General features: G+C 40.7%; 2 protein-coding genes across 2 annotated transcripts; both read right to left on the reverse strand.

Annotated features, from left to right (window-relative positions):
- Positions 1–782: 782 nt before the first annotated feature.
- LOC142842125 (spindlin-2-like) lies at positions 783–4530 on the reverse strand. The gene is made up of 2 exons (XM_075959047.1): positions 4017–4530; positions 783–1000 (listed from the first exon to the last, which is right to left on the reverse strand). The coding sequence occupies exons 1-2, from the start codon at positions 4528–4530 to the stop codon at positions 783–785; spliced, it is 732 nt and encodes a 243-aa protein (XP_075815162.1).
- Positions 4531–13246: 8716 nt separating this feature from the next.
- LOC142842126 (spindlin-2-like) lies at positions 13247–14125 on the reverse strand. The gene is made up of 2 exons (XM_075959048.1): positions 13612–14125; positions 13247–13464 (listed from the first exon to the last, which is right to left on the reverse strand). Exons 1-2 carry the CDS (start codon positions 14123–14125, stop codon positions 13247–13249), a joined length of 732 nt encoding a protein of 243 aa, XP_075815163.1.
- Positions 14126–21228: the final 7103 nt, after the last annotated feature.

The raw sequence follows: 21228 nt of genomic DNA on the forward strand, positions 1-21228 counted from the left end.
CAAGTACTACAGAACATGATCAATGAAAGGGAACACTGTTTTCCAGATATGGCAGGACAATTATTTAAATGAACTGACAAGGGTTGGATGGCATGGATAAGACCTATAAGAGTTCAAGGCATACCAAATCCAGGCATGACAAAGTAGGTGGCAGACAGAATTCTGGCAAAACTAAGTAGGTAGCTTGATGTCCAACTTACTGGAGAAGAGCCACTGAGCGGAGACACTTTTCACTAAGCAACATGCTCTAGTGGAGATCAAACATCCTTTGCAGCCAGTACGAATTAAACCATTCATCAAATGAAACCTAATTTTCTCTGATTTTGAGTATACATTTGTGTCCCTTCCTGATTAATCTACTCTTTATCCTCTTACGTCTCAATACCTCACGCTGATATCGGTCACATCTTTCCATTTGACATGGTTTTCCCTCAAGCTTCATACCGCCCCGAGATCATACAACTTTTTGTCCCCTCTCCACTGCTTCCTTGACAGCCATCTTGTCCTTTACCACACCACGCATGCCCAGTCCTTTACTCTCCAAGGGGAAAAGACCATAAATCCTGCTTTGTTTTGAGGCATGTATTTCTGTGATGCCCCATCCACCAAACACAATCCATCATTGACCAAATAACACAACATGTTAACAAATTTTTATTCTTTCAGAAAGTATAATCCATTGGAAAAGATACCAGGATTCATAGAAGACCTGAGGTATCTCTGAAAAAACACATTCCCAAAGAGAGAATTAAGTCTGCCCCTCAAAATTTGAGAATTTCACTTTAACAGATCTTCACCAAATCATAGACATAGATATGGAAGTCATTATCAAACTTGATGAAATACACAGAAGGTTTGTTGGGAACTTGGCAAATAATTTTTCCTATCTCTTGGGTTCCATCTTTTTTGTTGTACTGCACTCTTTTGCCCTCCAAGGAATCCCTGCCTAATTCCAAAATCACCTCTACTGGAGGACATTCAGGCGTGATGTGGAGGTTGCCTTCAATGGAATCATCATGATGGTGGTAAAGGTACAGGACCGGATCATTCTCGTTGACAATGTAGAAACAGGTCGTTATGGTCTGCACCTCATCTGGGACCACGCCTAAAGGGGTTAAATCAGCTCCCTTTAGAGGGCGGGGTTTGCCACAGGCGAATCCCTGCCAATAAATGGTGCGCGGAGAGGCGGCTCGCCCCTTTTGTTCCTCGCAACCTGTGCTATGCTGGAACTTTGGTTCAGTAAGTTTAACAATAAACTGGTAAATATTCTTTGATATCTGCATTGCCTTTATTTTGTGCCGATACATCTGGCGCCTCCCCCGTGGGGCTTTGCCGAGAACCGGCCCCGAATTGGAGTCTCTTGCACCCGGAGCCGCTGCAGCGGTCTCTCTGGGCGCACACTGAAACGGCTGAGATTCTGAGCGACTCGATTTTCCCTGCTGCTTGCTAGAGTACCAAACAGTGGGTTTGATATAGACAGAGCCTTTTTAACAGCGCCTAAGCCTCTGTTTCGAGCCGCCCCGGCCAGATTTCCCGTGCCCGCCCGCCGGCGCGCGCGCTGCCTGTGTCAGCTCCCCCTCCCACTGCCGCCAGCGCTCAGGTCACGTGACAGCGGCCTGAGAGCCCCGGCAAAAAATACTTATCAGCCTGGTGTCTGTTTCAATTTTGTTTTTCAGTCCTTTTATTTCAGATTTAGGACACGTGGATTCAACTGTGCTCTTTCGCCACCACTGGCACGAACCAGTTATTACAGGTAAGAGAACTTTTTCTTTTCTAAATAATGTCTGAGAACGTGACCACAACTTATTTCAATAGTTTTTTTGAGTGCACCATTTGGGAGATCCTTGGAAAAGATAAATAACAATTCATTCACAAGGATGACCGACATACAGATGGTAAGGATTACTAGTAGGATGGCGGCAGGGTTCTTTTCTTATCTCCACAGGAAAATATTCATCTCCAAAGAATTTGAGAGACCCTGAATATTTAATTACTGATGAATGGAAAATAGATACGACCCATTAAACATCAACAATAAAATTCTATACGTATCGTAAGTATTGGTTTTATATATATTTATGTATATTTATATGTTTTATTCAACACTTCTTTATAAATGAGTAGAGCTGGTTTTGGAGTTGGACTATGGCTCAGTCCTTCTTCAATTCCAAGCCTATTGATAAGAGATATTTCAAAGTTTCTGTCTCAGGTCAGGAGCCATGAAATGGGACAAAATAAGAATAATTTTATACTTGATAAACTTTCTTTGCCTTCCCTCACATCTGTGTCTTTCTTTATATGTCAGTATAAGTCCTTGTTGTTAATGTTTAAATTTCCCATAACAAGCAACATATTTTCCTACAGTAATTTTTGAAGTTTCCAGGATTAAGATGGGGCCCCACAACATCAACTCAATCTGGTTTTTATGACGTCATGAATTTTTTTTTTAAGCACTAATTTTGGATCTGTTTTTTGGTACCAATTGCAAGAGACAATTTCATATGATGCACATTTTTGACAATGCTCTGGCCGGACCTTCTCAAAACACACAGAGACTAGTTATAGTCTTCTTAAGTCAAAGGTTAATTTGGGAATTTTACCATCGTTTGCTTTCACAGGGGCCCCTAAGAAGAACGTCGCCCCCATGTCAGCTAAAAGCAATCTAAGAGGACGACGTCCCCTCTCCCAACAGAGTTTGCCCACAGGGTTAGGGACATCTTTTACTGGTTGGTTTAGGGGTGAGGGGATGGGGACATATTGTATGGAATTAGGGATATATATAAAAAAAATAGGGGGATTAACTGGGTTGATGGGATGATTGGTATTTGTGACTTACTGTTTTTATAAAATTATGTTGGTACTGTTTCTTGTATATTGATATATTGAATATTGAATGTGAGTGTTCCTACCTCTATTTTGGTATAAGAGTATGCTTATATTGTATGGATACATCTATCATATCACAATGTACATTTCTACCTCTGGTACTATTTATGTAATAACATTGTTTACATTTGATAAGTAATGACATTGTTTACAGGTGAAGATCATTGTCTTCATACATTGCACAATTGTTTATTCCCTTAGTTTTCAAATTAGATAGGTATTGAGAATTACATGTTTGTCATATTATTTTTAGGTTAATCAGATTTTTTAGATACATAGAGATTATTTTCAGTATAGATAGAATAATCTTCAGCCGCTTTGAAGAGCTGTAGAAAATGGCCTTTAATCTAACCTAGAATTCTGTGCCATCGAGACACAATTTACTCCTGGCAACACCACTCTACTCCCGAGAGAACGTTGAGCACCAAACACACTCCACTGGGAGCTTGTCTTCCTGGCAGAACTGGCCTTTGGGTTAAGAAAAACCCATACCTCAACTACTGACTAAGATATAAACAGGATTGTCTTATCTTGCCAAGACAGGGTAGGATAATCCTAAGAAAGTTCCTTGCATTTGAGAATGGTATGTCAGTTATGTTAGGCCTTAGCCAAAGTTGGTTGACTCAACATTGCAAACGAGATTTTGGGTGATTGCCCAGGCAGTCAGTTGTCTCTGTCATTTGTTGCACATTTTGGATATCTCTTTTTTGTTAAGTAATATTTACTCCCTTCTCAGATCTTTGATGGAGTTGAAGATTATTTAATTGTAGTTACTCTTTAGCAAAACTTTTGCTCTCAATATTGTTTGTTATATTTATCATTTTTTATTATTGTTATAGTTATATTTGGTTTAGTTGTGTCTTATTTAGACAAAAGGGGGAGATAAAGGGGTTAAATCAGCTCCCTTTAGAGGGCGGGGTTTGCCTCAGGAGAATCCCTGCCAATAAAGGGTGTGCAGAGAGGCGGCTCGCCCCTTTTGTTCCTCGCTACCTGTGCTACGCTGGAACTTTGGTTCAGTAAGTTTAACAATAAACTGGTAAATATTCTTTGATATCTGCATTGCCTTTATTTTGTGCCGGTACACACGCCACTCCACTCTACCTTAGAGACTGGCATGATGTGGAGGTTGCCTTCCAGGTAGTCATCCAGGAGGTGGTAAATGTACAAGACCGGATCTTTCTTGTAGGTAATATAAAACCAGGTCTTCATGATTGGCACCTCTTCTAGGACCCTCCCGTTCCAGTCATTCTTAGAGCCATTTGTGCCCATGAATGTATGTTTCACTGCTCTGCCAACTATGGTGTTTGAGAGATGAGTGTCTGTCACCTGAGGAAATGGCACATTATTAGGCAGGATCTTCAGGTTTAAAATCCTTTCATCACTATGAAGCTCCAAGCCATAGACACAATCAATCCCATCATATTTCAACAAATAGAGAGAGGGATATGTTGGCAGTTGATCTAGAATGATGGCTTTCCAATGGGTGACTGGTTCATTGGCTTCCTTCCAGCCATGAGAAATTCTGCGGCCAACAATATTCTCCAGGGCCTCAAAAGGCTTACTAAGTTTTTGCTTCTGGAGCGATGGCCCATTCTTCTTCTGGAGATGTGGCATGCCACTCATACAAAGAGGCATCTTCATCATGGCGGGAGACTTTCTGAGATAGGCCACAGCACTCCTGTTCCACTGTCTCTTGGCTCTGTTTCTGTGCTTGGGCTTCATAGCTGCCAATCTCTGCATAGGAAGAACTCTTCAGTTTAAATCAGACACAAAGTGGTTTCCTCCACCATAAGTGCCTGCAAGGATAAGAAGGTGAGGATGTGAGGTCAAGGCTCTTTTTAGGAATAACTATGGAGCAGGTGAAAAAGGCAGGGCTGAATAGATTTGGATACCTAAATGTAATATTTTCTTAAGAAATTAATAGGAAAATTATCAAACTCTTGTCTACAGCTCAGTATATGTGTATCAGAGACATATTCCTGCTGCAAAATGCAATTGACCTCTACTGAGAAACCTACTTCCTGACTTACTATATCAATGAGAGAGGAAGCTATGCCTATACCTAAAGTGAGAAAGAAATATCTGAACAGATGGCAAAGAATTCAAAGAACAGCCACTCCTCTCCTTACCACTCAAGCTACTGGTTAGTTGGCTGATCTATAACCACCTGCCCAAGGTCATGGCACCCCAGTCCACTGGCTCTCTCTATTGTGTCTCCTGATCCAGATCCAGGTTGATTACATAAAGATATTCTGTATCTTCATTAGAGAAGTGAGTACTGTGGGTCAAACTGCCAAAAGAAAGAAACATTAATCTGTGCAACAGCAACTATTAGAAATAATTATCTTTTAAAACACATATGGACAAAGAGGATCTTTGCCATTTAAGTGGACTGAGGAATTGGACATTTTTAGCAAAGATAGAGTGGGGAGAATACCTGACATTAACCGTCCCCCAGCTATCAAATATAGGAGCTGTTAACGACATAAATTTTGGACCCAGAGCAGATTTGAAAGAAACCTTTCTTTGACTACAGAGGTCCTAGTTGCTTCCTAAACATATTTACCAAAAGAAAATATCTTGGCTCTCTAGATTCCAACTTCTGGAAATTCGGTTGAACAGTTGTGGAGCCCAAGAGCTGAACTGACCTCCTCAGCCACCGTGAACATAGTAAGCCCACCTTCACAGAAGACTAGTGCTTCATGTGGAACAGAGTTGCCACCCCCAACCAAAGCTTTGTGACATCATCAAGGCTCTACTTATGTCATAACACTCCTCCTAGCCAGGTTTCTTCCCTACTAACCCCCAGAAATATCCAGCATACAGGTCCTAAAATGCTGCTCATACAGCCCCATGAAGACCCAAAATAAAAACCCCAATCTTCTTCCCAATTACTTGAGTCATATTTTCCAAGTAACTCAACCCATTTATGTGTTTTTTTTTTTCTGTAAAATAATTTTTGGTCTGAGTCAACAACTCACATGAATGTTTATTTTTCCTAGCTCCAATGTCCTCATTGGTTATTTTCTATTGATTTTTCCATTACTTCATAATAATAATTATCAAACTTTCCACTTCTCTTCCTCCTCCCACATTCTTCTTGCTCCGCAAATAAACCTCTCCACTCAAACACCAGTCCAAATAGAGGGCAGGGTACTTTGAGCTGTGGGAAGTCCAAGCCCACCCTTCATCCATCCAGATTTAGCAAGGTATGCATCCACAAAAATTATGATCACAAAAAGCCAGTGTATGATATGCAGACAATTGCAAGTGCCATTATCTTTGGCTTCTCCGTCTGCCCCAATTGTCAGCCACATTCACAGCTTCCAGTTTGATCCCATGTTCTTTCATTCCCAGGTCACTGGATTAGTTGAAATCCCCTTAGTTCAGGCACAGTGTCTCATAGTGTGGACCAAGCCCTTATATTCCTGACATCCTTGCTCTTTTTCTCCATCCATCTGCTCTTCCACTGGAGCTTGGAAGCTCCATCTAGTTTTCTGATTTTGACCCTGACTTGATCTCCATCATTTGCCAAACAAAAGTTCCATGGTGGTTTTCAAGATAGTCAGTCATCAGTCTGACTATGGGAAAAGGCACACATAGTTCCTAGGGACATGTCACAGTGCGGTCAACTTCTCCTGCCTGCTTAAGTACCTAGAGAGGGTCACCCTATGGCCTTCTGAGAACCACTCAAGAGATATCGATCTTGACATCCCCAGAATGGCCCCATTAATTGAGATATCATCAGTGTATGTGCATTAACTTGTGTGTGTTTGTGTGTGTGTATTTAAATCACAATAACAAATGGATTGTAATATTGAAGTTTCTTCTCATCTTGAGAAGAATATTTGCTACAGAAACACTCTCACAGTAATAGTGAGAGTGTAAACTATCTAAGAAAGGAGAAATAACTGGAGGAATCCCCCAGGAGTTAGGCTCAGTATTCCAGGAATTACGCCCAAGGAAAGTCAATGAACACAGTGATGGAAGATAAAACCCCGCCTAAATAAAACCCTAAATCATTTAGGTGGAACATGAGATACTCTTACAACAGTTACAAGAGGTCTAAAATGCCTGGACTGGAACATAAGGGGAACACAATGACGTGGAGCTGAGAGTGCATGGCAAAACTGATTGGATCTGGCAAAAATTATGTAAGCATACCAAGGAAACCACCAGTGGGACAAAACCCTAAGAAATCTGTATGACAACATATCATGTTGAACATAATGAGATTTATAGACAAAGGAAAGATCTTAATTATGTCACTGTCACACAGGTGATGATGAACCAGTTCCATCGTAGAGTGACTCCCTGCTGTGTTTAAGATAACCTGTCAATTCTGTCTAGTCAGTTACAAGGAAATTTGCATTAATTGCACAGATTAACTATCAGCATCATTTACTGCACAATCAAAGGCAAGGCAAAGAAATCATAGACATGTTGTTGAATGCTGATTATGTTATTTGGAGTTTTGATGGGTTTTTTTCTTAAAGGGAAATCATCGGTGACTCTCACGCATGAAGCAGATCCTTTCTCTGTGATGTTTCCTGAATAGCCACTGAGATACCAGCCCATTGAGTTGTGGTCTCTCTGTCTTTTAAAAAGCAACTTCTACCTTCAGCTTGATCTCTTGCTTGAGCTTCCCTTCCGGCTACTAGGCTCCTTTTCTGATCCTGCAGAGGGCTTTTGTCAGGGATTGTGATCTCTAAGTTTTTCCCCTTTCAAGAACTAATCATTCTATTAACCGCAATTCTAAACTGCTGTGGGATTTTGTTTATGACTTATGCCTTCACATGTGATACAAGCGACCTGTGTGTATAGGGTCTTCTCTGTGTTCATGGGGGGAATGCATGGCAGCAGGAGTAGATGGCTGCTCATTCTCTAATAGGAAATCAGTAAACAGTGGGCACCAAGTAAAAGGATGTCCTGAAATATTAAGTCTTGTTCTTTCAAGGCCCCAAAGCCTCCAGCTAGTTTCAGGGTCATGACAATCTCCAAAACCCACCGAGCATGAAGTATTCAGAACCAGAAGCCTGTGTGTGCCATATCACATAAATTCATCGTGAGTACACCAATCTTTTATTTTTTTAATTCTAAATTATTTTGTCCCATCAGAATGATCTATATTACCAAATAACCAAATTTGCTGCATCTTTGGGGTCCTAGAATTGCTTTAAATTGTTGCTGGGACAGTCTTACAAACCTTCCTGTGCTGTTATGAGACCTTAAGTGGACAGCACTTATTTCAGAAATCAAAGGCAGTTGGGTTCAATCCTATGGTTAGCTGTTAGCTAGACACTGGAAGGATTGATTTGACTAAGAAAGGGAGACAGCATACATGGAGGCAGGTAACTTTTCCTTTGCAAAATGACCCATTTTGAGGCCTTACTTCAGGCTCTTCTCTTCTCCTAATTTTGGTTTTTTTTATTAGTTTAGGAGAAGAATTAAAACTCCATTTACAGTATCTGTGAACCCGAATGAGTTAAGTATGTGTGATCAACTTGATGTCTGCCTGTCTGTCAACAGGGCCAGAGTTCAGGAGCATCAGATGCATAGCACAGGAATGTTAGCCATCAATCTCAGGTCCAACTAACTCTACAGCATTAGAGTTGTCATGGTTGCTCATCTGATCTTCCTCATATGATCTCCATCCACAGAGATGTCAGAAAAATCCTCCCCTGAGAGTGCAAGTTCTTTACAAATGAAAGATTATACAACAGAAGACACATGGGAGATTTCTATGGGCAAGCTGTTGAAAGGATAAAGTGACAGAAGAAGTTTATTGATTAATTAAAGAAAGAATCCGCTTCAGCTGATAGGTTAGAACATAGGTAGGTGGAGTAAACAAAATAGAATGCCGGGAGGAATTGGTAGTGAGCTCAGAGAAGCCATGCTCCCCTCTCCCCAGCAGAAGCCAAGGCTCTGCTCTCTGAAGCAGTTGTCTATGCAGCCAGCCACCATGTCAGACATGCTGAATTTTTCCTGGTAAGTGCACCTCGTTATACTACACTGATTATTAGAAATGGGTTAAAATGCTGAATCTAATGGGCCAGCAGTGTTTAAAAGAATAAAGTTTTGGTGTATTTATTTCAGGCATAACCTTCATGCGGCCGTGGTGCTGGGGACACAGCCTCGCTGCTCAAATAACTACAGAATGATCTTGCAGCCTGGTGGACAACTGAATCCACTGAAAGCCTGAGAAAGCTTGGGAAAGAGTAAAGCATGTTTTCTTGGTAGCAGCGATTTCTCGGTCTGCTCTGCTTGCTAGAAGAAAGCAAGGGCTCTCATCTAAAAGAGGCTTGCTGACTCAGCTTCAGCTGCAAAACCCTGCAGCCCTTAAGATGTCCTGCCACAAAACATTTAAATGCTGTTGATAAAAGCCAACTGAATGCTTGTATTTTTTCAGCAGTAACAGGAAAAAAAACTGTGTTGTTTTAAAATGCCGGCTTTCTGGGCCATCCTGCCTGGGCAAACTCTGACTGTTTGAGGAAGGAGGGCCAGCTACAGAAAGAGGGCTTGAGTGTTGTCTGTTGCAGCCTCTTTGATGGCAAGGACCTTGAAACACTGTAGACTTGTGGCACTGAATGCGGCTCTGTTCGGTACCTCAGCCACAAGGTTGGAATGGCAGAAAGCTAAGGAATGGGCTACATCTGGCCAGCAAAGCCACGGCTTTAGTCCTACTGAGATTGCTTGGTAAATGAAAGACTCATGTGGTCAGAAAAACAGAGAGACAAATAGAGTAAAGAGAGATTCAAAGACAAAGAAAATTTTTAAATGATTTACAGTGTGTTAAAAATATGTGCAGGCTAAAATTTGAAGTTCTTAAAGTTAAAAAAAGGAAGCGAGTTGTTGGGTGTGGTAGTACACACCTGTAAACCCAACACATGGGAGGCAGAGGGAGATTGACCTCTGTACCTTCAAGGTGAGGTAGCACAAGCCTTTAATCCCAGTGCCTTGAAGGCAGAGACAAACAGATCTTTGTGAGTTCAATGTGTAGTAGCATACACCTTTAATCTCAATGCCTGAAAGGCATAGAGAGGCAGATCTCTGAGACTTCAAGGACAGACAGGTATACAGAGTTATTCCAGGTCAAAGATACAGAGAACCTGTCTCAAAAGGCAAAAAATAAAAAGGAAAAATACAGAAAATAGAGGATAAATTGAAGCACACAAAGATGGAAAATTCACAGCGAATTTTGATATTGTATGCTATTATGCTCTTTTTGAATCATTTGAATTTTGAGGCAGTAGCAATAGCTGCTAAAAGATGTTTCTTTATAAAAGCTGCTGAAATAATCCAACATAGATATTTTGAAAATGCCTTGACTTTGAAATTTGGATCTAAGGACATGATGCTTTGGAAAGGAGTTTCTATTTTGTTTACACAGAGGGTGATAGTCTGTGGATGCCTCTATCCTAATATGGTAGGATGGACCACGCCCTACTTAAAGGTTGCTGTGAACACCTTTAAAAAATTGCTTCGCTCAACTGCCAATTGAGATAAATCAATAATGATGCCACCATTCATCAGGAAGCATTTTGGAGAGAAAAAAACTGCAATCACGTTCCCAAATATGGCTTATAAACGTTCTTTTACATTTAAAGTGGGATGTGATATAGCTATGAATATTTGCATTAGTATAGATTTTGCTTTACTGATAGAGATTTTAGGTCAATTTTGTTATATGTATATGCATTTTTGATCTTAATTAAGGTATTGTGATTGTGTAGTTCATTTAAAAATATAATGTATATAGGTTATTAATGGATAATCATTAATAATAGTCAAGTTTGTAGTCATGTTAGTTAGATTTTCTAGCTACATAGATATATATATTTCAGTTAGATAGGCATCATTCATATCTCTCTAGACTACAAAATAGGCTATTTAATGTTTTAGTACCTTAGGGTTTTTCATGACAGTGAGACACTCTACTCTTGGCAGCACATATCTACTTCAGGAAGAAGATGGGCATCAAAGAGGATCCTTATGAAGTTTGATAGCCATCTGGGGAAGAAACTGCTCTTGCCTGGATTGTTGCATAAACTGTACACAGAAAACACTCAGAGAGAGGACTACTGAACTTGCCTAAAGGTGAGATGATCTTTTCGTGTTCCTGATTCAGGAAAGGGTCAGCAAAACATTCTTCAAGACAAGCAGATAGTGACTGCCTTTGAAATTTCCTGCTTCATGGAAATGTCTGCTGGAAACTATGGGCCTGTAGGCTGAGGATGGAAACACCAACGGTACAGAGGAACTTTGGGTGACTGTCCAGGCAGCGAGATGTCTCTGTCATTTCTAGAGTTTGAAAATGGCTTACATTTTGTTTGCTTATGTAATACTGTATTATTCTGGAGTCTGTGATGGAGTTGAAGAATAGATAGATAGTTATAGTTTTCCATTGTTATGATAAAAGATAAAATAGATATAAATATTGTAACTGTAATTCTTGCTTGATAACTGTTTTGTTATATGTAATTTTGCTATGTTAAAGTTAAAGATTCCGTTCTTGTTTAAACAGAAATAGGAGTAATGATGGAGTATAGGTCATTGCTTAATTAAATAAAGAAACTGTTTGGCCTGCAAGGTTAGAACATAGGTGGGTGGAGTAAGCATAAGAGAATGCTGGGAGGAATAGGAATTGAGCTTAGAGCTGCCATGCACCTCTCCCATGGGCGCCCTGCACTCTGAGGCAGATGGCGATACAGCCAGCCACCAGGTCAGACATGCTAAATCTTTCCTTCTAAGCGCACCTCGTGCTGCAGCATACATTATTAGACATGGGTTAAGAGGCTGAAAATAATGGGGCAGGCAGTGTTGAAATGAATAGATTTGTGTTGTTATTTCGGAGCATAACCTTACAAGGCGGCCCCATGGGGATGCAGCCCTGCTGCTCAAATTTCTACAATCAAGGGGGAAATGGAAGAAGGGAAGAAAGAAGAGAGAGAGACAAGGAAGAATGGATGAATTCAATCATTCCTTGGAAAAATGAGTGAACCAATGAATGAGGAGACCTAGTAGGAAAAAATGTGCTGCATTCCCTCAGAGAGTCAGGTCAAATTAAGGATTGACAAGGTTTTCCACTAAGGAGGAGGCTTATTCCATTTTACCTTCTTTGTGCTCCAGGCCCACCCACAAGAGTGATGATGAGGACAGGGAGAAGAAGAGGAGAGCGTGTACCAGATATCCCTGGTACAATTTCTCACCCAAATTGTATCCGAATCACCTGACCTGGAACAGCTTATCTACATGCTGGACCCTAACTCCCAGTTTGACAACTCTAACATTTTAACCAAGTTTGTGAAGATGAAGGAACCAAAAATAGCCCAGTTACAGAATGGCAGGTTCCTTACAGGATGGCAGTCAGACATCAGTACCATACTGGTATTTGGCGGTTTGATGGGTGTGTGGGGTCTTTGCCAGACTCCACCTAGCATCATGGATTCCCTACTTTACTGATATTATGGACTTCGGTGCATTCATCATATGTGTGCATGTCACACACTAGTGGGCATCATATGTACATGTTTATCCTGTGTGTGGGTGAGTGTGTTCATGAGTTTTATAGCCCAAGTACTACAGAACATGATCAATGAAAGGGAACACTGTTTTCCAGATATGGTAGGACAATTATTTAAATGAACTGACAAGGTTTGGATGGCATGGATAAGACCTATGAGAGTTCAAGGCATACCGAATCCAGGCATGACAAAGTAGGTGGCAGGCAGAATTCTGGCAAAACTAAGTAGGTAGCTTGATGTCAAACTTACTGGAGAAGAGCAACTGAGCAGAGACACTTTTCACTAAGCAACATGCTCTCGTGGAGATCAAACATCCTTTGACTTACAGCCAGTACGAATTAAACCATTCATCAAATGAAACCTAATTTTCTCTGATTTTGAGTATACATTTGTGTCCCTTCCTGATTAATATACTCTTTATCCTCTTAAGTCCCAATACCTCACGCTGATATCGGTCACATCTTTCCATTTGACATGGATTTCCCTCAAGCTTCATACCGCCCCGAGATCATACAACTTTTTGTCCCCTCTCCACTGCTTCCTTGACAGCCATCTTGTCCTTTACCACACCACGCATCCCCAGTCCTTTACTCTCCAAGGGGAAAAGACCATAAATCCTGCTTTGTTTTGAGGCATGTATTTCTGTGATGCCCCATCCACCAAACACAATCCATCATTGACCAAATAACACAACATTTTAACAAATTTTTATTCTTTGAGAAAGAATAATCCATTGGAAAAGATACCAGGATTCATAGAAGACCTGAGGTATTTCTGAAAGAACACATTCCCAAAGAGAGAATTAAGTCTGCCCCTCAAAATTTGAGAATTTCACTTTAACAGATCTTCACCAAATCATAGACATAGATATGGAAGTCATTATCAAACTTGATGAAATACACAGAAGGTTTGTTGGGAACTTGGCAAATAATTTTACCTATCTCTTGGGTTCCATCTTTTTTGTTGTACTGCACTCTTTTGCCCTGCAAGGAATCCCTGCCTAATTCCAAAGTCACCTCTACTGGAGGACATTCAGGCGTGATGTGGAGGTTGCCTTCAATGGAATCATCATGATGGTGGTAAAGGTACAGGACCGGATCATTCTCGTTGACAATGTAGAAACAGGTCGTTATGGTCTGCACCTCATCTGGGACCACGCCACTCCACTCTTCCTTAGAGCCTGGCATGATGTGGAGGTTGCCTTCCAGGTAGTCATCCAGGAGGTGGTAAATGTGCAAGACCGGATCTTTCTTGTAGGTAATATAAAACCAGGTCTTTATGATTGGCACCTCTTCTAGGACCATCATGTTCCAGTCATTCTTAGAGCCATTAGTGCCCATGAATGTATGTTTCACTGCTCTGCCAACTATGGTGTTTGAGAGATGAGTGTCTGTCACCTGAGTAAATGACACATTATTAGGCAGGATCTTAAGGTTTAAAATCCGTTCATCACTATTAAGCTCCAAGCCATAGACACAATCAATCCCATCATATTTCAACAAATAGAGAGAGGGATATGTTGGCAGTTGATCTAGAATGATGGCTTTCCAATGGGTGACTGGTTCATTGGCTTCCTTCCAGCCATGAGAAATTCTGCGGCCAACAATATTCTCCAGGGCCTCAAAAGGCTTACTAAGTTTTTGTTTCTGGAGCGATGGCCCATTCTTCTTCTGGAGATGTGGCATGCAACTCATACTAAGAGGCATCTTCATCATGGCGGGAGACTTTCTGAGATAGGCCACAGCACTCCTGTTCCACTGTCTCTTGGCTCTGTTTCTGTGCTTGGGCTTCATAGCTGCCAATCTCTGCATAGGAAGAACTCTTCAGCTTAAATCAGACACAAAGTGGTTTCCTCCACCATAAGTGCCTGCAAGGATAAGAAGGTGAGGATGTGAGGTCAAGGCTCTTTTTAGGAATAACTTTGGAGCAGGTGAAAAAGGCACGGCTGAATAGATTTGGATACCTAAATGGAATATGTTCTTAAGAAATTAATAGGAAAATTATCAAACTCTTGTCTACAGCTCAGTATATGTGTATCAGAGACATATTCCTGCTGCAAAATGCAGTTGACCTCTACTGAGAAACCTACTTCCTTTCTTACTATATCAATGAGAGAGGAAGCTATGCCTATACCTAAAGTGAGAAAGAAATATCTGAACAGATGGCAAAGAATTCAAAGAACAGCCACTTCTCTCCTTACCACTCAAGCTACTGGTTAGTTGGCTGATCTATAACCACCTGCCCAAGGTCATGGCACTCCAGTCCATGGCTCTCTCTATTGTGTCTCCTGATCCAGATCCAGGTTGATTACATAAAGATATTCTGTATCTTCATTAGAGAAGTGAGTACAGTTAGTCAAACTGCAAAAAGAAAGAAACATCAATCTGTGCAACAGCACCTATTAGAAATAATTATCTTTAAAAACACATATGGACAAAGAGGATCTTTGCCATTTAAGTGGACTGAAGAATTGGACATTTTTAGCAAAGATAGTGTGGGGAGAATACCTGACATTAACCGTCCCCCAGATATCAAATATAGGAGCTGTTAACGACATAAATTTTGGACCCAGAGCAGATTTGAAAGAAACCTTTCTTTGACTATAGAGGTCCTAGTTGCTTCCTAAACATATTTACCAAAAGAAAATATCTTGGCTCTCTAGATTCCAACTTCTGGAAATTCGGTTGCACAGTTGTGGAGCCCAAGAGCTGAACTGACCTCCTCAGCCACTGTGAAGATAGTAAGCCCACCTTCACAGAAGACCAGTGCTTCATGTGGAACAGAGTTGCCACGCCCAACCAAAGCTTTGTGACATCATCAAGCCTCTACTTATGTCATAAAACTCCTCCTAGCCAGGTTTCTTCCCTACTAACCCCCAGAAATATCCAGCATACAGGTCCTAAAATGCTGCTCATACAGCCCCATGAAGACCCAAAATAAAAACCCCAATCTTCTTCCCAATTACTTGAGTCATATTTTCCAAGTAACTCAACCCCTTTATGTGTTTTTTTTTCTGTAAAAAAATTTTTGGTCTGAGTCAACAACTCACATGAATGTTTTTTTTTCCTATATCCAATGTCCTCATTGGTTATTTTCTATTGATTTTTCCATTACTTCATAATAATAATTATCAAACTTTCCACTTCTCTTCCTCCTCCCACATTCTTCTTGCTCCGCAAATAAACCACTCCACTCAAACACCAGTCCAAATAGAGGGCAGGGTACTTTGAGCTGTGGGAAGTCCAAGCCCACCCTTCATCCATCCAGATTTAGCAAGGTATGCATCCACAAAAAATATGATCACAAAAAGCCAGTGTATGATATGCCGACAATTGCAAGTGCCATTATCTTTGGCTTCTCCGTCTGCCACAATTGTCAGCCACATTCAGAGCTTCCAGTTTGATCCCATGTTCTTTCATTCCCAAGTCACTGGATTAGTTGAAATCCCCTTAGTTCAGGCACAGTGTCTCATAGTGTGGACCAAGCCCTTATATTCCTGACATCCTTGCTCTTTTTCTCCATCCATCTGCTCTTCCACTGGAGCTTGGAAGCTCCATCTAGTTTTCTGATTTTGACCCTGACTTGATCTCCATCATTTGCCAAACAAAAGTTCCATGGTGGTTTTCAAGATAGTCAGTCATCAGTCTGACTATGGAACAAGGTACACATAGTTCCTAGGGACATGTCACAGTGCAGTCAACTTCTCCTCCCTGCTTAAGTACCTAGAGAGGGTCACCCAATGGCCTTCTGAGAACCACTCGAGAGATATCGATCTTGACATCCCCAGAATGGCCCCATAAATTGAGATATCATCAGTGTATGTGCATTAACTTGTGTGTGTTTGTGTGTGTGTATTTAAATCACAATAACAAATGGATTGTAATATTGAAGTTTCTTCTCATCTTGAGAAGAATATTTGCTACAGAAACACTCTCACAGTAATAGTGAGAGTGTAAACTATCTAAGAAAGGAGAAATAACTGGAGGAATCCCCCAGGAGTTAGGCTCAGTGTCCCAGGAATTACGCCCAAGGAAAGTCAATGAACACAGTGATGGAAGATAAAACACAGCCTAAATAAAACCCTAAATCATTTAGGTGGAACATGAGATACTCTTACAACAGTTACAAGAGGTCTAAAATGCCTGGACTGGAACCTAAGGGGATCACAATGACGTGGAGCTGAGAGTGCATGGCAAAACTGATTGGATCTGGCAAAAATTATGTAAGCATACCAAGGAAACCACCAGTGGGACAAAACCCTAAGAAATCTGTATGACAACATATCATGTTGAACATAATGAGATTTATAGACAAAGGAAAGATCTCAATTATGTCACTGTCACACAGGTGATGATGAACCAGTTCCATCGTAGATTGACTCCCTGCTGTGTTTAAGATAACCTGTCAATTCTGTCTAGTCAGTTACAAGGAAATTTGCATTAATTGCACAGGTTAACTATCAGCATCATTTACTGCACAATCAAAGGCAAGGCAAAGAAATCATAGACATGTTGTTGAATGCTGATGATGTTATTTGGAGTTTGATGGGTTTTTTTCTTAAAGGGAAATCATCGGTGACTCTCATGCATGAAGCAGATCCTTTCTCTGTGATGTTTCCTGAATAGCCAATGAGATACCAGCCCATGGAGTTGTGGTCTCTCTCTCTTTTACAAAGCAACTTCTACCTTCAGCTTGATCTCTTGCTTGAGCTTCCCTTCCGGCTACTAGGCTCCTTTTCTGATCCTGCAGAGGGCTTTTGTAAGGGATTGTGATCTCTAAGTTTTTCCCCTTTCAAGAACTAATCATTCTATTAATCACAATTCTAAACTGCTGTGGGAGTTTGTTTGTGACTTATGCCTTCACATGTGATACAAGCGACCTGTGTGTATAGGGTCTTCTCTCTGTTCATGTGGGGAAGGCATGGCAGCAGGAGTAGATGGCTGCTCATTCTCTGTAGGGAAACCAGTAAACCGTGGGGACCAAGTATTAGGATGTCCTGAAATATTAAGTCTTGTCCTTTCAAGGCCCCAAACCCTCCAGCTAGGTTCAGGGTCACGACAATCTCCAAAACCCAACGAGCATGAAGTATTCAGAACCAGAAGCCTGTGTGTGCCATATCACATAAATTCATCGTGAGTACACCAATCTGTTTTTTTTTAATTCTAAATTATTTTGTCCCATTAGAACGATCTATATTACCAATTAACCAAATTTGCTGCATCTTTGGTGTCCTAGAATTGCTTTAAATTGTTACTGGGACAGTCTTACAAACCTTCCTATGCTGGTATGAGACCATAAGGGGACAGCACTTATTTCAGAAATCAAAGGCAGTTGGGTTCAATCCTATGGTTAGCTGTTAGCTAGACACTGGAAGGATGGATTTGACTAAGAAAGGGAGACAGCATACATGGAGGCAGGTAACTTTTCCTTTGCAAAATGACCCATTTTGAGGCCTTACTTCAGGCTCTTCTCTTCTCCTAATCTTGTTTTTTTTTTTATTAGTTTAGGAGAAGAATTAAAACTCCATTTACAGTATCTGTGAACCCAAATGAGTTAAGTATGTGTGACCAACTTGATGTCTGCCTGTCTGTCAACAGGTCCAGAGTTCAGGGGCATCTGATGCATAGCACAGGAATGTCAGCCATCAATCTCTGGTCCACCTAACTCTACAGCATTAGAGTTGTCATGGTTGCTCATCTGATCTTCCTCATATGATCTCCATCCACAGAGATGTCAGAAAAATCCTCCCCTGAGAGTGCAAGTTCTTTACAAATGAAAGATTATACAACAGAAGACACATGGGAGATTTATATGGGCAAGCTGTTGAAAGGATAAAGTGACAGAAGAAGTTTATTGATTAATTAAAGGAAGAATCCGCTTCAGCTGATAGGTTAAAACATAGGTAGGTGGAGTAAACAAAATAGAATGCCGGGAGGAAGAGGTAGTGAGCTCAGAGAAGCCATGCTCCCCTCTCCCCGGCAGATGCCATAGCTCTGCTCTCTGAGGCAGATGTTGATGCAGCCAGCCACCATGTCAGACATGCTGAATTTTTCCTGGTAAGTGCACCTCATTATACTACACTGATTATTAGAAATGGGTTAAAATGCTGAATCTAATGGGCCAGCAGTGTTTAAAAGAATAAAGTTTTGGTGTATTTATTTCAGGCATAACCTTCATGCGGCCGTGGTGCTGGGGACACAGCCTGGCTGCTCAAATAACTACAGAATGGCTTGCAGCCTTGTGGACAACTGAATCCACTGAAAGCCTGAGAAAGCTTGGGAAAGAGTAAAGCATGTTTTCTTGGTAGCAGCGATTTCTCGGTCTGCTTTGCTTGCTAGAAGAAAGCAAGGGCTCTCATCTAAAAGAGGCTTGCTGACTCAGCTTCAGCTGCAAAACCCTGCAGCCTTAAGAGGTCCTGCCACAAAACATTGAAATGGTGTTGATAAAAGCCAACTGAATGCTTGTATGTTTTCAGCAGTAGCAGGAAAAAAAACTGTGTTGTTTTAAAATGCCGGCTTTCTGGGCCATCCTGCCTGGGCAAACTCTGACTGTTTGAGGAAGGCGGGCCAGCTACAGAAAGAGGGCTTGAGTGTTGTCTGTTGCAGCCTCTTTGATGGCAAGGACCTTGAAACACTGTAGACTTGTGGCACTGAATGCGGCTCTGTTCGGTACCTCAGCCACAAGGTTGGAATGGCAGAAAGCTAAGGAATGGGCTACATCTGGCCAGCAAAGCCACGGCTTTCGTCCTACTGAGATTGCTTGGTAAATGAAAGACTCATGTGCTCAGAAAAACAGAGAGAGAAATAGAGTAAAGAGAGATTCAAAGACAAAGAAAATTTTTAAATGATTTACAGTGTGTTAAAAATATGTGCAGGCTAAAATTTGAAGTTCTTAAAGTTAAAAAAAGGAAGAGAGTTGTTGGGTGTGGTAGTACACACCTGTAAACCCAACACATGGGAGGCAGAGGGAGATTGACCTCTGTACCTTCAGGGTGAGGTAGCACACGCCTTTAATCCCAGTGCCTTGAAGGCAGAGACAAACAGATCTTTGTGAGTTCAATGTGTAGTAGCATACACCTTTAATCCCAATGCCTGAAAGGCAGAGAGAGGCAGATCTCTGAGACTTCAAGGACAGACAGGTATACAGAGTTATTCCAGGTCAAAGATACAGAGAACCTGTCTCAAAAGGCAAAAAATAAAAAGGAAAAATAAACAAAATAGAGGTTAAATTGAAGCGCACAAAATGGAAAATTCACAGCGAGTTTTGATATTGTATGCTATTATGCTCTTTTTGAATCATTTGAATTTTGAGGCAGTAGCAATAGCTGCTAAAAGAAGTTTCTTTATAAAAGCTGCTGAAATAATCCAACATAGAAATTTTGAAAATGCCTTGACTTTGAAATTTGGATCTAAGGACATGATGCTTTGGAAAGGAATTTCTATTTTGTTTTCACAGAGGGTGATAGTGTGTGGATGCCTCTATCCTAATATGGTAGGATGGACCACGCCCTACTTAAAGGTTGCTGTGAACACCTTTAAAAAATTGCTTCGCTCAACTGCCAACTGAGATCAATCAATAATGATATCACCATTCAGCAGGAAGCAATTGGAGAGAAAAAACTGCACCCACATTCCCAAATATGGCTTATAAACGTTCTTTTACATTTAAAGTGGGATGTGATATAGATATGAATATTTGCATTAGTATAGATTTTGCTTTACTGATAGAGATTTTAGGTCCATTTTGTTATATGTATATGCATTTTTGATCTTAATTAAGGTATTGTGATTGTGTAGTTCATTTAAAAATATAATGTATATAGGTTATTAATGGATAATCATTAATAATAGTCAAGTTTGTAGTCATGTTAGTTAGATTTTCTAGCTACATAGATATATATATTTCAGTCAGATAGGCATTATTCATATATCTCTAGACTACAAAATAGGCTATTTAATGTTTTAGTACCTTAGGGTTTTTCATGACAGTGAGACACTCTACTCTTGGCAGCACATATCTACTTCAGGAAGAAGATGGGCATCAAAGAGGATCCTTATGGAGTTTGATAGCCATTTGGGGAAGAAACTGCTCTTGCCTGGATTGTTGCATAAACTGTACACAGAAAACACTCAGAGAGAGGACTACTGAAGTTGCCTAAAGGTGAGATGATCTTTTCGTGTTCCTGATTCAGGAAAGGGTCAGCAAAACATTCTTCAAGACAAGCAGATAGTAACTGCCTTTGAAATTTCCTGCTTCATGGAAATGTCTGCTGGAAACTATGGGCCTGTAGGCTGAGGATGGAAACACCAACGCTACAGAGGAACTTTGGTTGACTGTCCAGGCAGCGAGATGTCTCTGTCATTTCTAAAGTTTGAAAATGGCTTACTTTTTGTTTGCTTAGGTAATACTGTATTATTCTGGAGTCTGATGGAGTTGAGGAATAGATAGATAGTTATAGTTTTCCATTCTTATGATAAAAGATAAAATAGATATAAATATTGTAACTGTAATTCTTGCTTGATAACTGTTTTGTTATATGTAATTTTGCTGTTAAAGTTAAAGATTCCGTAGTTGTTTAAACAGAAATAGGAGTAATGATGGAGTATATGTCATTGATTTTTTAAATAAAGAAACTGTTTGGCCTGAAAGGTTAGAACATAGGTGGGTGGAATAAACATAAGAGAATGCTGGGAGGAATAGGAATTGAGCTTAGAGATGCCATGCACCTCTGCCATGGGCAGAAATGGTAGCTCTGCACTCTGAGGCAGATGGCGATACAGCCAGCCACCAGGTCAGACATGCTAAATCTTTCCTTCTA

This window comes from Microtus pennsylvanicus (assembly GCF_037038515.1).
Source record: "Microtus pennsylvanicus isolate mMicPen1 chromosome Y unlocalized genomic scaffold, mMicPen1.hap1 SUPER_Y_unloc_3, whole genome shotgun sequence".
Classification (NCBI taxonomy): Eukaryota; Metazoa; Chordata; class Mammalia; order Rodentia; family Cricetidae; genus Microtus; species Microtus pennsylvanicus.

Bases quoted from the DNA above. Each gene is read 5' to 3' on its own strand.
- LOC142842125 (XM_075959047.1), bottom strand. From the start codon at position 4,530: ATGATGAAGATGCCTCTTTGTATGAGTGGCATGCCACATCTCCAGAAG. The intron at 1,001-4,016 runs GCAACCTCCACA...ATTCCATTGAAG, and splicing joins CCTGGATGACTACCTGGAAG to GCAACCTCCACATCACGCCT.
- LOC142842126 (XM_075959048.1), bottom strand. From the start codon at position 14,125: ATGATGAAGATGCCTCTTAGTATGAGTTGCATGCCACATCTCCAGAAG. The intron at 13,465-13,611 runs GCAACCTCCACA...ATTCCATTGAAG, and splicing joins CCTGGATGACTACCTGGAAG to GCAACCTCCACATCACGCCT.